General features: G+C 46.5%; 1 protein-coding gene across 2 annotated transcripts in view; it reads right to left on the reverse strand.

Annotated features, from left to right (window-relative positions):
• The window catches only part of gse1b (Gse1 coiled-coil protein b), a 155,677-nt gene that overhangs the window by 9,679 nt on the left and 128,569 nt on the right, over window positions 1-17,429 (reverse strand). For both annotated transcript variants that reach the window (XM_035628491.2, XM_035628489.2), the window contains exons 3-9: window positions 16,099-16,296; window positions 7,869-8,077; window positions 3,022-3,188; window positions 2,551-2,751; window positions 1,394-1,561; window positions 924-1,288; window positions 231-561 (exon numbers count right to left, since the gene is read on the reverse strand). In XM_035628491.2, coding sequence (XP_035484384.1) covers window positions 231-561; window positions 924-1,288; window positions 1,394-1,561; window positions 2,551-2,751; window positions 3,022-3,188; window positions 7,869-8,077; window positions 16,099-16,296 — 1,639 coding nt within the window. The remainder of the gene's footprint in view (window positions 1-230; window positions 562-923; window positions 1,289-1,393; window positions 1,562-2,550; window positions 2,752-3,021; window positions 3,189-7,868; window positions 8,078-16,098; window positions 16,297-17,429) is intronic.

Genomic DNA, 17,429 nt, shown 5'->3' on the forward strand with positions numbered 1-17,429 from the left:
ATCAGGCCAGCAGGGACAGACAACCAAACACCCCAAAAATAAGGTATGCAATGAAGACACGCATGCCTTTGTGATGCAGCTTGTCTCTTATCAGATAACATTGTTATCAACTAATCTGCAGTCACACAGTTATGAGGAAATAAATACTTCCATATCATGTGGTTATTAAAAACAGTTAAGTCAGTTTGAAATATCTTCACATTTCTGTCTGTCTGGCTGGGTTGTCTCACCTGTGTGGGTCTGTCCTGTGATCTGGTGCGTCACCCGGCCGGCCTAAGTCCAAGTGCTGCTCCAAAACCTGCTGACGGAATTCAGACACCTGGTACTGACGGTCCTCTTTCTCCTGCCGCAGCTTGCGTTGCCGTGCCAACCACCTCTCCTCCTCATTGTTCCTCGGACCCATCATTGAGGCCGGGAGCCCCGTCCCCAACGCACCAGGTCCCAAGTAGAGACCGTGGCCTGAGACTAAACCAGGGATGGGATGATGTGATTGGACCATTGTAGAGTGCAGTCCTGGTGGGACTGGTTTGGGAGCTGGAAGGGCGGGCTCTTTGGTTTTATCTGCACAGAGAGAGAGTTCAGTGCAAAAGGTTATTAGGGCCGCCACTTAATATTTTGATTTGAAAAAAGAAATATCTAAATTCATCAATGAAACATTTCGTATATAAAATGTTAGAAAATAGTGAAGAACTTAAAATATTATCTTTTCCACATCTGAGAATCTGGAGCCTCTTGCAAAAAGGTTCAAATGGATAATATGATAAACTTATTGTCAGATATTGTTGCAGATTAAGTTTAATTTCCATTGACTCATCAATTAACCAACTAACTGTTTCATCTGTAATTGGTGCAAGTGTGGACAAGTGTTTACAAGCAGTGGGATTGTAGCTCATAGAGGCTACAGGGGAAGCATGGACACATACCAGCCCGATTGGGGGTGAGTCTCTCAGGCTTGGTTCGGTCTTCCTGCCCTCTAATTGCATGGAGCTCAGCCAGATAATGGCTCTCCATGGCCTTGGACGCCTGTAGCTCCTTCTCCCTCAGCGCTCTCTCCTTCTGCCTCTCCAGTTCCTTCTCTCTTTCTCTCTCCCTCTCCCGTTCCCTCTCACGCTCCCTTTCTCTCTCTCGCTCTCTCTCCCTCTCCCTCTCCAGCTCTTTCTCCCGCTCTCTCTCCCTCTCTCGTTCTCTCTCCCGCTCTTTCTCTCTCTCTGCCTCGCGCTCCCTCTCCTTTTCACGCTCTCGTTCACGCTCCCTCTCTCTTTGCCGCAGCTCATCCTCCAGCTGAAGCCTATAAAAAGAGCAGTGGACAGGGAGACACAATTAGAATTGCAAATTCATATTCACAGCTGATATCTTAACATGTTCTGGTATGTGTGAGTTCAGGGGCCTTTACCTCTCAGACTGAAGTGCTGACAGTGAAGGGTGCGTGAAATCTCCAGGGTAGCGGACGCCTTGTAGGTGCATGTGAACAGCAGAGGGATGGATGGGGGGTAAAGCTCCCCCTGCTGGCAGCTGATAGAAAGGTGACCTCAAAGCAGAAAGGCAGAATGGGTCGTCCATCCTGGGAGATAAGGATTGTAATAAAAAAAAAAGAGAAAGAGAGGAAGTCAGTCTCCCTGTGTGACAGTGCAGCGTTCACTTTCATTAACCTGTGTGCCTCCATCTCCCAAAGAAGTGACATCACAGGGTCTTCCATCTTTCAAGAGAGCATCAGTGCCTCTCAGCTAACCTCAATCACCACACAGCAGCGAGCGAGCAAGAGACTGTCTGTATGTGTTAATGCACAACTGTGCGTTTTTGTGTGTATGTATGACATCCACTGCTCATCCCCTCATTAAATCAATTACAGTGCAGTGTGTGATGGGTGCTGCAGTCCTGTGATCTTGCTGGGTTGACAGGGAAGGGGCACGCAGCCTGTGTGATAGCCCAAAGCAAGAAGGGCCCTTGTCATTACACGTGCGCGCAAACGCGCACGCACACACACAGTCTACAGATGATTATATGTAGTACACTTTTCTACAAATATTGCACATCATTTTCTACTGCTGGTTATTTCTGAAAGACTTATCTATTTTTGTCTGATTACTAATCTTCATATAAAAAAACACGGCACATTATCTGAGACAAAACCTTGTTTCTGTTATTAAAGAATCCACAAATGATAGTGGTGAACACGATACATGTATAAAGAGTTGAGGGATTTTTACAATGGTCATTTCTCAAAAACATTCATTAACAAGCTCAAGATTTTAAGAGTTAGGTTGCAGAACCTTTGAATGTTTACATTTTACCCATGGGTCTCTGTTATTTATATTCAGTTACATTGCTTGTTTACATATAACCCAATGTTTTTATTTGTGCTGCCACATCTTTTTTTTAACTATCGTACACTCTATACAAAATCTCTTTCCCATTTATATAGGCTATACACAAATGCATTTACTGCTGAGTCTAAGCAGTACAAATTATTTTATATGCACCGGTTTGCACAATTTGCTCTCAGAAGAAATGGGTGAAAGCTCAACAAAACAAATGAATGTAGAAGCCTACCTGTATGGTGTGAATGAGGGATGGGGCAGGTAGCTGGGGTGATAATAGGCAGCTGCGGCGGCTGCAGTGGCAGGGTCCAGGCCCATGGGCAAAGAGGGCATACGGAGGGCATCCTCAGCCGTGGCATAGGGCCGGAAACCACGGAGATACTCTTCTGGTACAGCACCGGGGGGCATTGCATTAGTCAACTGTCTGGGGAGACTGAAGATAAGACAAGGATAGAGGCACAACAAAGAAAAACAATCATTAGTTGTTGTTTTTCTTTGATTTGAATGTTTTCACTGTATAAAAAACTGTATATTGGTTTCTCAACACCAGTATCAACAAAACAAATGGTTGTTGTGGCAGCTTATTCCAGTACGTTTGATTTTACTAATGAATTATAGATCACAGCTAAAAACTAATTTGAAAATATCTGTAAATCTCTGCAAAATCCAGAAGAAAATGTATGGTGAACAGTGTGTGACTCACTTGAGGGGCTGGAAACGTGAATCCTGCATGACAGCACCGGGGGTGAGACCAAAGGCATAGGGGTTTCCCAGGAGGTGGGCAGGGACAGAGGGGCCACCCTTTTCCTGGGGGAGGGTCCCCTCAGCACCCAAACGTTCCCTGCTGGCCCCACGAGGCCCTGAGTCAGTCTGGAGAGAGATGCAGAGAGAGATTCTTGGTCATTGTTTGTGAGGACGTGTGACCGTCACGGTTGTCAAGGCTCATGAAGCCCATCCCGTGAGGGGGAAGATGAGAGAGAGGGATAGAGAATAGGCCTGTGTGGGGTGGAGCATCCTCCCTCACTCTCACTCCTCCAACCTCAGGAACTTTGATCTTTTTTCTCACACCATGCCAGAACCACAGGAAAAATAAGATGGATCAACATTTCTCTAAGGGAAATATCTTGTAAAATGTACCAAAAAACCCCTTTCTTCTACTTCTTATTTTACTGTAAACTAGAGATGGCATCTTTATGATGGAGGGGCGTGTGGTAGAAGTACAAAAGCCGCACTTCCATAGCGATGATGACTTTGATGTTGGCTAAGTGTGTATGTGTGTGTGTGTGTGTGTGTGTGCACATAACTTGCCCACCAACGTCTACAGGGAAGACAACAAGATCTAAAAAGCAACATCCCTCTACCTCTGTTTCTCTTTCTCCCTTTAGCAGCAAGCCCAGTCTCACTAATCCAATCCCACAACAAACATACACACACTCAGTAGGCACATACACCGTTTCAGCGCTACAAAGACATCCTGCTGTGCGAGTGGGAGCGCATTTTTTTTCCTGATGCTGTGGTTTCCCCTATGCCTTTAAATGCAGTAGTTGAACTGGGAAATTAAAAACCCTTGTAAGTCGAAAAAGCAAAATTGCTTATAGAGGGATATATAGTTGAGGAGAATTTTCACTGGAATGGTAGGACAGTTATCTCATCACCAGCGAGAATGAGACTTGAAGTGGAAGCTGACAAGTGGGCAACTAGAAGGAACTGGGAGGGAAGAAAGGAAAGAGAGATGACGCCATAAAGAAGACAAGAGAGAGGAGAGGGCACTTCTTGCCCCACTAAATTAATCTCTGGGATTAGAGAGAGACCTTTCAGCAGCACTGTCCTCTCTCTCACTACTGCCTCTGATAAAACAAATCCTATTTAGTGAGCCATTACCTGCACCTCCTCTTCTGCAGCCACTGACCCAGAATGACACTGATGCGCTAACATCCAATCTTAAATGCCTCTAATGTTTAGTCTCCCCGCATCCCCCCTTGTTTCCCAGACCTCCCACTTTTCAGTAGCTTTCTCTTTGTTGTTCGTTGCACTTCACTAAACATTAAGGCACTTTATTCCCTCAAACCTTCTGTCCCCGTAACCACCCCCACTTCATCCCCATCCTTCCAAAGCTTTATGAGCACGGGGAGAAGGTGGATGGTCCCTCCCAATTATCAGCCAACTGGAAAAGAGGTTCATATATGTCAAAAGAAGTCAATATCAGACAGCAGCATGCAAAACTGCAAGATGCCGGGCTCTGTGTTTGCTCTTTGTTGTTTCTTCTTTTTCCACAAGATGTTTTTTTTCCTTGTCTTTATCTGCCTTGTTGTTCAACACCACAAGAAGAAGTCTGACAGTTAATAAAATCCCTTAAGATATTAGATGCAGGCAAATTTACACATATTCAAATTTCTTTTCTTAACCCACATAACTTTAACGTGTACTGAGTGTATTTTTCACTTTCTTCAGACTAACTGCTGCAGGCACACATTATCTGTGAGGTATAATTCATCCGTAATATCCTGTAAAGATGGATAAAGATCATACTGTCTGAAAGTTAATCACTTGCTGTAATCAAACTCATGACAGTTTTGCTCACCAAGTTAGTGTTATGCAAAGCTGTCACCATTGCCTTACTGAAATAACTGATGCTACAGGTCCATGTATTTATTCATGCACGTCTGTTGTGTTGTGCTCAAGTAGAACTTGCCTCAGGCAACATCCATACCAACACGTTTTCATTTTAAATCTAAAAAATATCTCCCTCCACAAGAAGGTTAAGCTCTGTAATTATACCCGTCCATACTAACACACCTGAAAATGTATATGACGTGACCCTTCACTTACACTGTGCATGTGCATGCCAATGTAAATAGGAAGCAGGTTGTCTACTATGCAGCCAGTTGCCTTGTTACAGAAAATATTACAAACAAGAAACAACAATGTTGAAAAAGTAAAAGTAAAAAAGTAATTCCCAGATATAGATTACAACCAGAAATCCCATCATAAGAGGATGACACAAAGATGCTTGTTAAAACAACAAAGCACAGTGGTGCTACTGTAATTTTGTTATTGACAGGCTTCTAAGTCCTGCTTTTATTAGTATAATTAATACTGAAAGCCAGAAAGTCCGTCTTACAGGTGAGATGATCGACAAAAAAGGAATGTGTAGAAACTAGTTTGTAAATGATGATGCTGTACATATGGCAGCCAATGTTGCAAGCACATCTTTTCTGCCTGAGCTCAGTCCCCGTTTGTGTATGAGTGTGCACATCAGGTGGATGCAGGCCTATCGAAAAACATGCAGAGGTGTGGGTGTAACAGATCAGAACCTTGAAAAAGCACAAACCACATAGACAGAACCTTTCATTCCCATTAGAGAGGCTCCTCGGTCAGTCAGGCATCCAACTAGGCACCCCTTTACGACCTTTCACCCTGCCAGCCTTCATTTCTCAAACACACACTATCCACTAGCAGCCCGTCATATACACACTACAGAGCACAAATACAAGCACTCAGAACTCAAAGACACATCCATTAACAGGCATCTTCCCCTGTGCGAGCCAGGATCCTGTAACCCCCAGTGAGGGTGGGAGACCCCGCGCATTGAAGAGTTCTCGTTTACGCCTCTCAGATGGAGCCATGAATTCAAATTGCCAATTAAAAAGCAATTACAGGCAGCAGCGGGAGCAGACTCCAGCAGTCATTAAAGCAAAATGCCAACACACCAAGCCCTCCCTCCTTCACTCCCTTGCCCATCACCACCCCCCCCATCTGAAAGACAGACTGATATCTCAGTCAGAGAGACACTCATCAAACCTTCTAATGCACAGAAGGCAGGACACACAAATGTACGCACAGCAACAGACACGCTTTTCTTGGATGCTTTACGAGCCAAACAGCTACCTCTGTCTGCAACCATGTTCTCTGTATTCATCCTTCCACTGTCACGTTCTCCCTTTGTCTTTAAATCTTCTGTAACTCTTGTCATTGCTCGTCACACTTTATTTCAACACTGTGTCTTTTCAGTCACGGAGAAAAACACAGGATGTCATGAAATGGCACAGAGGTATCTTAATCAAAATACATTTAGGCATAAATATTGAATGATAAAATTAGAAATAGAGGGTAAGCGAAGACAACAAGGGTAAAGGGCAAAAGGGACAAGGTAAATAGGCCTTTCCAGCTGCACTCTTCCTGATTAGCAATTACTGATGTTAAAAAAGCTCCAGACAGTTTCATCTTTGTTAAAGAGGGACATTTATTTCAATAGGGTGGCTACATGAGTGTCCTTTCGCCATGTGGCTCTTTGTTACCACAGAGTTATAAGTGCTCCCTGAAGCGGCACCATGGAAACAGAGGAGACACTATGACATCACCTTGCGTACCGCATCCCCGCTGCTGTCACCCCAAACCTCTTGCCTACACCTTAACCGCCTCATTCTTCAGCGGGGTGGCCCCATGCCGCCGCAACACGCGCAACCACCAAACAAAAGCAAACAAACACATACGCACAGATATACACTCGGGATTTGCTACAATTTATGTTGAAGGCAGCAGCGGAAGCCTCTGTCCGTTGATTTTTTCAGTTGCTCTTTAAAACTTGTTATGCTGAAGGAATGGCAAAAAAAAGGAAGACTAGATTGGGAGAGCTCCCCTGTTTCTCAAGCCCCTCCCAGTTCTGGTTCACCTTTGAACTACAGAGGGGTCATTTTGTAAAGGGGGGAGTAACAAAAGCTTGAATGTTACCACACATTTCTGGGTGGCTGACCTCCTCACTCGCCCTTCGCGATCCCCCCTTCTCCCTGTCTCAGGGGAACCGTCAAAGTGTCTCCCTGAGTTCCTGCATGTTGGCGAGTGCTGTTCATAACTGTGTGCTTGGCCTCGACCATTAGCCCTGAGCTGAGATAACAAGGCTTAAAGCAAGGCCATAATCCATAATCCACTCCTTATCAAAGCAAGCAGACCCTCCTCCTCTCTCCCTACGTAACAGAGAGCGGGTGTCGGGGTGACGAATCAGAAAGATGCATTTGACTGCTTGAGTGAAGAGGGTGTGACTGGACATGGGGGGACGACACACTAAAGGCTAGGGACTTGGAAGGGGCTCGTCCAAGGGCAAGCAGGCCAAGTAGGAGGGGAGCTGGAGGGGCACAGATGTTAGCTGCCGTTGAGGCTGTCACCTCGTTGTCCCAGTGGCAGCTGGCATTGTTTAACGCATGGAGTCATGGGGGTGGTGGGGGAGCATACACCCATAGACCGGCTAAGGCACATGTACATATGTCAAGTCCGTAATGCCTCACTATTGGTTTCAGGCCAGCTTCAAAATCCATTAATCCCTCGAGAGCTTGTCTTGTCTGTGGTCATGTTTGTGCTAGCGGACAAGCTGAAGAATGAGATTGTTTGAATGCTACTTGAACAACCAGATAAGAGACCGAATGGAAAATACAAAGAGAGCAAATACACTGGAACAAATCTGAGACATCTGACTGAGAAACTGTAAGAAAATATATTGAAGAGAAAAGATACCACCTAAAGGTCAGTGAGAGGGGTGTTTTAATGTGGTTTTACCTGGCGTCCCTCGGTCCTCCAGAGGCCGTTGCTAGTCTTTGTTGGAGCAATGGTGACTACGGGTGGAGTGTTTGGCACGCTGTGGCCCGCCGGGGGAACCAGGACAGGCCCTGGACCGAGGGGGCCCCTTTTGGGTGTACTGACTGGAGAGCTGTGGTTGGTGGCCGGGGAGGACACTGGAGAGGACTCACTGCTGATGGAGGAGGCAGCTGGAGAAAGACAGAGAAATTACATAAGTACAGTGAAAGAAGTTAGATGAGATAAAAGATGCAAGGAGTACACACTGTGATCCTGTAGCTCCCACAACGGAATAAAATAAGGTTGCAGCACTATTACAGCAACAAATAACACATGCAAGCATGCACGCACGCACACACACACACAGGGCCAGATGGATGGCCCTAGGCCCCTATTATGAAGTGACAGTGATCAGGATGAACAGCCCTGTGACAGTGACACAGATTTGACATGCACGCACGCACGCACGCAAGCACGCAAGCGCGTACACACACACACACACACACACACACACACACACACACACACACACACACACACACACACACACACACACACACACACACACACACACACACACACACACACACACACACACACACACACACACACACACACACACACACACATCGATTAAAAGAAATGGTGTGTGTGGTGAGAAGCTGGACCGATGAGCTTCTCTGCTGCACTGTGCTGTAGCCGTGCCACATTAACAAGCCCCCCAGGGAAACCCTGTAGCAGGGTAACGGTCTGGTCACATGCTTGCTTTCTACACATCTCGCGCTCTCTCCCAAAGCCATATGATATGCTCACGTTCACATACTTATATCATTGCAATTTCATGAATGATGCACCTTCTCTCCCCCAAATGTTTCTGCTGTCTCTTCCCTTCCATTTTTTCCCCCTTGTCTTCCCTTCTTTCTTTATTTTTCCTTTGCTCCCGACTGTATCCCAACCTGTGTGTTGTCTCTACATTTGCCATTTCTTCGATTTTCTCCAGACCTCCTCCTCTTCTCTTGACAGTGCAGTCTGTTGTAAGTCTCCTCTGATCAGAGCAAGCCCAGCATCACACAGTCAAACTGGGTCATAACCCTCTGAATGGGACACACACCGCATCAAGGTCAGCAGGAGATGTGTGCTTTTTGTGTGTGCATGTGCAGGTAGTGTGCTTTTTATGCAAAAACGTGCTATCATGCAGCCATGAAAAAAAAAGGAAGCTGAAACCTCAGGCCAGTTTCAGGTCTACTTCCTCTCCAATCATCAGAACAAAAAAACCACAGATCTCCACCCAACTGCCATTGCTTCACTGTTTCCATGGCAACGTAACCTAACAGTCGACGTCCACGTTGTGGTAGGTGCAGTTAGGGTATTGACTGATTTCAAACACCTCATTCTGACTAAAACTACTAAATAATGGGAAGAATCAATAATGGCAGTGAGGTGACAGTTTAGAGAAAATCTGAAAATCTATGTGAGAGTGGGTGATGGGGGGAGGGGGGCAAAGAGAAAAAGATGTGTGAAGAGAAAGATGGCAATGATATACGTGAGGTGAGACATGTAAAATGAAAAATTATAGGAGATGATGAGTGATTGGGGAGAAAAAAGGAGCAAGTGAGAGTGAAGCAGAGGTGAGGTGAGAGATGGAGCAGAGAGGAAAGCAGAGAGATAAGGGGTGTAGATGGGTGAGTGGGTGGAAGGGATGGGGTGAGGGATATGGGGGGGGATCTTGTCTGCACAATGGCAATTAGTGGCCTAATCCTCCCCCCCTCACCTCGGAGAGCCATTACTCTCCCCTGCAAGACTAGGCCAATCAATAGCAGCCCACTCAGCCTGGGCAATGGAGCTACACTTAATACAGCTCTAGTGTCACAGCCTTCTCTCTCTCTCTCTCTCTCTCTCTCTCTCTCTCTCTCTCTCTCTCTCTCTCTCTCTCTCTCTCTCTCTCTCTCTCTCTCTCTCTCTCTCTCTCTCTCTCTCTCTCTCTCTCTCTCTCTCTCTCTCTCTCTCTCTCTCTCTCTCTCTCTCTCTCTCTCTCTCTCTCTCGCACGCACGCACGCACGCACGCGCACACACGAACACACACGAACACACACACACACACACACACACGGCAGAACAAATAAGGCTGAAGGAAAGGAAGAGGTAGAGAAGAGGGGAGGGGCGGTGATCGCAATGATTCCGAACTGGTAAGCAACAGACTCCATCTATATCTCTCATCCCTCTCTCTTCCCATCTCCTCCTCTTCCTCCTAATTTTCCATGTACAGGCAGAGTAGACTGGAGCAGACTCAGGGCGGACTAAATAATTAAGAGAGAAAGGAGGAGCAGGTGAGGGTATGAAGGAAATAAGAAAAGACAAGGGTGGTGCACCGACAGCTAAATTCTCATCCTGTATCTTGCAGAGTCTGTGTACACTTCTAAGCATCCTTCCTCTAAATGTATGCCAGCGATTATACCTCTATCATTTCCTCCTCCTCTCCACCATGCACCCGCCACCCACATACCACCTCTTCATACACCTCAATTCCTCTTTCTTCTGTTCTTCAAACACAGTACCTGCCAGCCAGACACAGATCAGACTCAAAGCAGAATATTTCATGGTCACATTTGCAATACATCACAGTTGGTAAGGGCTGAGGGAGATGTTTGCATTGGTGTCTGCTCCAATTTCCATACCAATCCCTGTCTTGACCCCCCCCCCCCACATCATCGTACCATCTGAGAGGAGAAAAATCATACACAAGGCATGTGATTGGCACCAAGCTGGTCTAAGTTCTGCCATATGCTCCTCCCCTTCCATCTACACGGAGAAGAAGGTGGCCACACATGCTGGCCCTGTAGGGAGCGAGAGGAGGAGGAGGAGCGAAGCACATGCCTTCGTCCCCAGAGTGGAAATAGGCTCATCAGCTCTCGACCTGCACTTCATTAGCTGTACTGATTGTCACTTGCTTGGTGTGTAGGGGTGTGGGTGGCGTGGCGATGGGGTCGTAAGAGGGGTGTATGCAGGAGAGAGGGGGGGATAGAGAGAGAGAGAGAGAGAGAGAGAGAGAGAGAGAGAGAACATAGAACAGCAGAGAAAGACAAGGAGAAGAGAGAGAGAAAGCGCGCTGTCTTAGTCCCAAGCTGTGTGATTAATGTGAAGCTCCTTTCTCTATCGCCTCCTCTATTACCAGTCCCACTCTCCCAGACTGCCGCCACACTTCACCACTCAAGACACACACACACACACACACACACACACACACACACACACGCACGCACGCACGCACGCACGCACGCACGCACGCACGCACGCACGCACGTGCACACAGTGGCAACAAACAAACAATCCAAGCTCTGGTCAGAGGCTGTGGCCAAGTGTCCCTGTGTAGATGGCACCTTTTACTCCAGCCACTGACCCAATCAAAAAAAGCCTGGAAAAAAGTCACCATAGCTCTTCAGCAAGCTCTTTCATTCACTGGCAGAGTCCAGGAGCCGGCGCCCAGAATCCCAGTGGATCACTGAGCCTTGACAGGAAGACATGGCTATAGGCAAGAAATGATTTAGTGATGCCAAATGGTCCCTAGCAACACTTTGCTCCACCATCTCCACCAGCGCCACCTTTGTCAATGCAGCCAAGCACAGCCAGAACCAGCTCTGCCAGGCAGGAGGTGCTCTCCTCTAACCCGCCAACACACCCACACCACACCACCCAACCCCTCCTCCTCAACCCTCTTCCCTCCCAGCATGCATTACAACAACATCAGCACTTAATTAAACAGTCCATTTCACACCTGGTGTGCATAGCAGTGCCCAGCCAACCCTGCATCCATATGCCACCCCACCAGTACACACAAGCCTCAACATGTGCAGTCTAACACACACACACACACACACACACACACACACACACACACACACACACACACACACACACACACACACACACACACACACACACACACACACACACACACACACACACACACACACACACGCGGCAACTCCTGACGCACACAAACACCACACACACCCACAGTCTTGGCCGTGCACTGACAACACAACACAAAGCCTGAAATTTGCATCACTGAGTGGGGGGAGGGGAGAACACAGTGTGTGTGTGTGTGTGTGTGTGTGTGTGTGTGTGTGTGCATGTGTTGCTGTGCCAGCGAGGGAAAGGAAGACAGTACAAGATGGCGGATGGAAATAAGAGGAGCACATCTCTGTGCATTCTGCTGACTGTACAAATTGTAGATTGTGCTTAAATTCTGCTTCCCTACTGAACAGAGTCACAAGAGGTGTAAGGTTGTTGTGTGTGGTGAGAGAGAGAGCAAATGAGCTTGTTTGTGAGAGATTCAGGGACAGTAACAGCCTGAAGGGTTTTGCCTTCAAGAAACACACACAGAGAGAGAGAGAGAGAGAGAGAGAGAGAGAGAGAGAGAGAGAGAGAGAGAGAGAGAGAGAGAGAGAGAGAGAGAGAGAGAGAGAGAGAGAGAGAGAGAGAGAGAGAGAGAGAGAGAGAGAGAGAGAGAGAGAGAGAGAGAGAGAGAGAGAGAGAGAGAGAGAGAGAGAGAGAGAGAGAGAGGCTGTAAGCTCCAGGCAGGCTCCAGATGGAGAGGTCAGAGACACACTGCCCTGCTGTCCCAGCATGCTCTGGGCTCCCATAAACAAGGGGAGCCTCCGGCCACACACGCAAACAGGCACGCACGCACGCACGCACGCACGCACGCACGCACGCACGCACGCACGCACGCACGCACGCACGCACGCACACACAATCTGAAAAACACCTCAAGTTTTCATATATCAACTTATTACTTCAGAGTCTTCCTTTTTCCGGCCAATTCATTCCATCTTTCTTGTTCACCTTTATTCTCTCTCCCTTCCTTCTATCTCCAGGCAGTGTCAAACAGTACGGTATGAATGCAGTCATGAAATTCTGGTGGTGTGTGCATGTGTCATAGACCGTGTGAGTAGAAACAACTGAGAGGATTAAACCCAGATCTGCCTAATTAATCAGATATCAGCAGAGGCAGTGTGTTATCTGTGTCTTTGTGTGGTGTCCGTTTGGCCGCGTACGTGAATGGCATCGTGTGTGTGCTCATGCGAGTATGCATGGGATGAGAGTGTGTCCTTTACACTGCTCTGATACTCATTATACATCGCCAGGCTTCCCTCTTCAGAGCAGCATTCAGTTCACAGAGCTATTCATTATACTTGCTGCAGACAAGTGACAACGCATGTGTCTGTGTGCATATGGGTGTGTATAAACACCAGCCGTGCTCAAGGCCTTAAATCAGTACAGCAGCCGGCAGCAGTGATACCAGTACTCAACCTAACTAATTCCTCTAGGCGCTAGGACACTGAATCATGGCACATCATATACTGTATACTGCACAACTCACCACATAGCATCAACGAGAGCTCGAGAGGGACAATGGGTTGGCCAGATCGGATCGGTATACCGAATGTTACAACTAAATGTTGCACTTGACTCAGATGATGCTCCCGAGGGGAAGATAATGAGACTGATGAATTCACATGTGCGACTTGAGGACCATGAATGAAAGTGTAGTGACTCCAGTGCACTTGGTGCCGGTAATGCACCTCTCCCAACTGCCAAAACACAAAATAAAAAGAGGAAACGATGAAGCGGCACCACAATCAGCAGGATAACTGATTGATTGTGGGGGGTTTTTAAATTTATTTATTTATTACTAACAACTTTGTCGGTTTCAAATCCAAAATTCTTGTTTTCCTCAGGGAATTGCAAATTGTTTGTCCGACACTTAATGGCTCTGTAAGTCTGTTTATGAACACATGTAGTATTATGTTAATCACTGTCATATTGTTTGTAAAAATTGCAATACAATGTAAGTGCAGTGAAGGCGTCAGCACAGGATGCTGATGTAGGCTACTTTTCATTTTGCCAGAACAAATGTTGATCCATCCGGTTCAGATAAAATCAAAACCTTAAGCTCCTTCACCGGACCAGACAGGTTGAGTCAAAGCAGCTAATGACCGGACAGCAGGCTGCAACACGCAAAGAAATCAAGATGCCTACACAGTCGCAAAGACAACTGTTTGCATGTGCGGGGGTGTTTGAGTGTGTTGTAGACAGAGAGGTGACTGGAGCTGCAAGGGGTCTCATGCCTCTCTGCCCACCCTAGAGCTGGCGCTTCATACACGGGCAGCGTCACCTCTTATACACACACATCACTGCCTACACAAGCCAAGCTACACAGTCAGCAGGCCTGAAAATCAACATTTCAAAGAAAAGGTGGTATAGCTTTATCTGACACGATCTGGTGACAAAGACAGATGGGAGCTCTCTGTCTCAGGAGGACGTGAATTACGAGTACAAGTAGATGTCTCACAAAAAACACCCAAAAAGCAAAGAAGTTAGGAAAGATAAAACTATGAGAGAACAATTATTGTGTTCTCCATCTGCAACTGACAAAACAGAAATAAGAAGGAACAGCGACAGAAATAAGAAGGACAAGGGACAGTGGAAGTGCAGACAGACCCCGGCATGAAGGATTGAGAGAGTGAAAGAGATGAAAGAGAGAAGGATTGAGAGGGAGGTGAGGAGAGGCTGGGGCTGAGTGTGCGTTCGGTATCCCTCTCTCCCTGGGTAATAAATAATGTGCTTGGTTCTTGGTCCCAGGCTGCAGTGGGCTTTGGAACAAGGTGTCCAGGGAAAGATAGTAAGGCAGGGACCATCTGATTTAGGAGCCAGAGCAAGGGTGGACAGCTGGGGTAGCTGGGCCTCTCTGGAGCCAAAGCATAGAGCCACGCCCGCCCGCCCGCCCGCCCGCCCACCCACCCACCCACCCACCCACCCACCCACCCACCCACCCACCCACCCACCCACCCACACACACACACACACACACACACACACACACACACACACACACACACACACACACACACACACACACACACACACACACACACACACACACACAAAACTCCACAATCAGAATCTTCCAACTTAGGCTCTCCTGTGTAGTTTCTGCTTTGTCCACTTGTTTATATGTTTATGTTTATGTTATAAAGAGACCCAGGGGACATGGGTTTGGAAAATATATCAGAGGACAGCTTTAAATCTATGAAACTTGCAGGAATTAAATAATACCAGTTACTGAGCACCTACACAAAAACATTGATATTTGAAAAAGCCTTCATCCTTAAAGGAATAGCTCAGAATTATTGACATAACATTGCATCAATGAGTCAATAACCAGTATTTCAACCACCTGATGCTCATTTCATATTCAAACTACCACAGGACAGAGCTCTGAGGGATGGGATTTCTGTGTGTGTGTATGTGCACTCACATGGAGGAATGTATGAGGGGACATTTGCGCGCGCGCGCACACACACACACACACACACACACACACACACACACACACACACACACACACACACACACACACACACACACACACACACACACACACACACACACACACACACACACACACACACACACACACACACACACACACACACACACACACACACAGCACATTAAGTGGGTCAGCTCGAGTGGCTCCTCTTCGTCCCTTCATCTCCAGGGACACCGACTAATTCAATCCTGTGTGGATATCACTCCTTTGCCATTAGCAGTTCTATGCTCAGCAACACATGCTGGAACATGCATGTATGCATTCACCTGCAGCATACAGAAGGTACAGAGCACCTTGTCCATCCAATTTACAGGTAAGAGTGAGTGCGGCTGGATTAACAATATTTAGCTCTCATTGTTTGCTACACACTAGGGTTTTGGGATCATTGTGTGATACTACTACACAATCTTTTTAGCAAAACATTGTGTAGCTGGACAATAGGACTAAAAAATTTTAGAGAATATAAAACTATACTGCAAACCATAAATTGTAGTTCTAGTTTTAACCTTCCCAGAAATTTTAAAATTGGTTTCAATGAACCTTAATACTTTCCATCAGCCACTGCACAGTAAGAGCCACAAAAGGAAATAAACACACTTCCACAACCAGTGAAAATCGTCTATTATTTCAGACCGAACAAGCAGTTTTCTGCAGACAGAAATATTTTTAGCATTTCTTCATTAATTGGACAACATCCACACAGTGCTATCATTCTTTCTGCAGAGAGAACGCCATTCGAAATTTAACTTAGACCAGAGCTGAAATCAAAAACTCGTCAACACGTATCAGCAAATTCTACATGCTGTGTGGCTTTACCTCGAGGTTCTTCAGCCTGTTTTGCCAGTTTACGGAGGGCTGCAGCGAATCCAGAGTGAGCAGACTGCGTAGCTGGGCTTCCATTGGCTACAATAGAACCGTTGAGAGGTGACGGGGTGAGGGGGCTGACCGTCGCCGTGGTACGGGTTGCCGTGGAGATCATTCCTAATGATGGTGACTTTGGCTCATGGCTCATGCCTACGAGATGGACAAAGTGGAAAAGAATGGGAACAATTTAATATCCAATACTGGCCTCAGCCCTAGACACACACATATACATATATTCTATTTCTACATATTCTTGAGGTCTTTCCTTGGACACAGAGATAGTGAGGACAGAATGTGGTGCTGGGTATCTGTTTGTGACAGCTGGGACGGATGGGGATTGGTGATGTGGGGGGCCTTAGTTGTATGGCTACGGGTCAGAGGTGAGAGGTTAGAAGGGCAGGTCACCCTTCCCTGGCTCAAAGAGCTCCAGTCTGGCTGTGTGTCTGCCAGAGGACCACGGTCAAAGAGTTTACTACTGCGCATGCTTCAACACTACCAGGGTTACTTTATTTCTTACAGAGAGCGTCCTATACTACACTACTACTATTATACTGTGATCATCATTTATACATTTAGTGTCCTCCCTGTTAAAATTAGCAACTCATGCCAGCTGGATATAACTAAATTTGGACTGAGTTTTGAATACATCTTTCTTTTTTTTTATGAGTCAGGGGGTCCGACATTTGAAGCGCATAAAAAAGTTTCAGCTCAACAGCCAAAAACCAAAGGTTACTGCTGCATCATAAAGAGACACAGTCTTCATCCAACATCAACACTGATAAGGATGACTTGTTTTGTCCCATGTGTCTTTCTGGCTTCAGATTTTTTTCAGAGCGGTGGTGGTTGAGAGGGGAGAAAGGGTGAGGAGGGTTGAGACGGCTGTCCCTTTCCTTCCTGTGTATGTGTGTTGAAAGGTGACACTGTGTTGACAGCCCCTCGGTCAGTGGAATCCCTGAATGCCAGAATGGTGTGTGATAGACTCGCATGATCAGGCAAAACAAATTCATTCAGACTCGTGTAGATTGTGTGTGGCATGGCCGGTATTAACCATTATACCAAAACACACCCATGCTGGGGTACGTTCAGAAATTCTAAACTGCAGGCTAACAACAAATTTTAAGACAAACTGTATATATAAATAGCACAATTACATTATATCGGGGGTATACCCAAGAGTCTAAAAGGGCTATAAAAAGATAATGTGCCGTCCTAAGAAGCGAGCCAAGTCTCGGAACCCTGTGTGTGTTTTTAGGGACAGCGGAACGTCCGGCATTAGAGAGTGA

Source organism: Scophthalmus maximus, chromosome 4 (genome assembly GCF_022379125.1).
Source record: "Scophthalmus maximus strain ysfricsl-2021 chromosome 4, ASM2237912v1, whole genome shotgun sequence".
NCBI lineage: Eukaryota > Metazoa > Chordata > Actinopteri > Pleuronectiformes > Scophthalmidae > Scophthalmus > Scophthalmus maximus.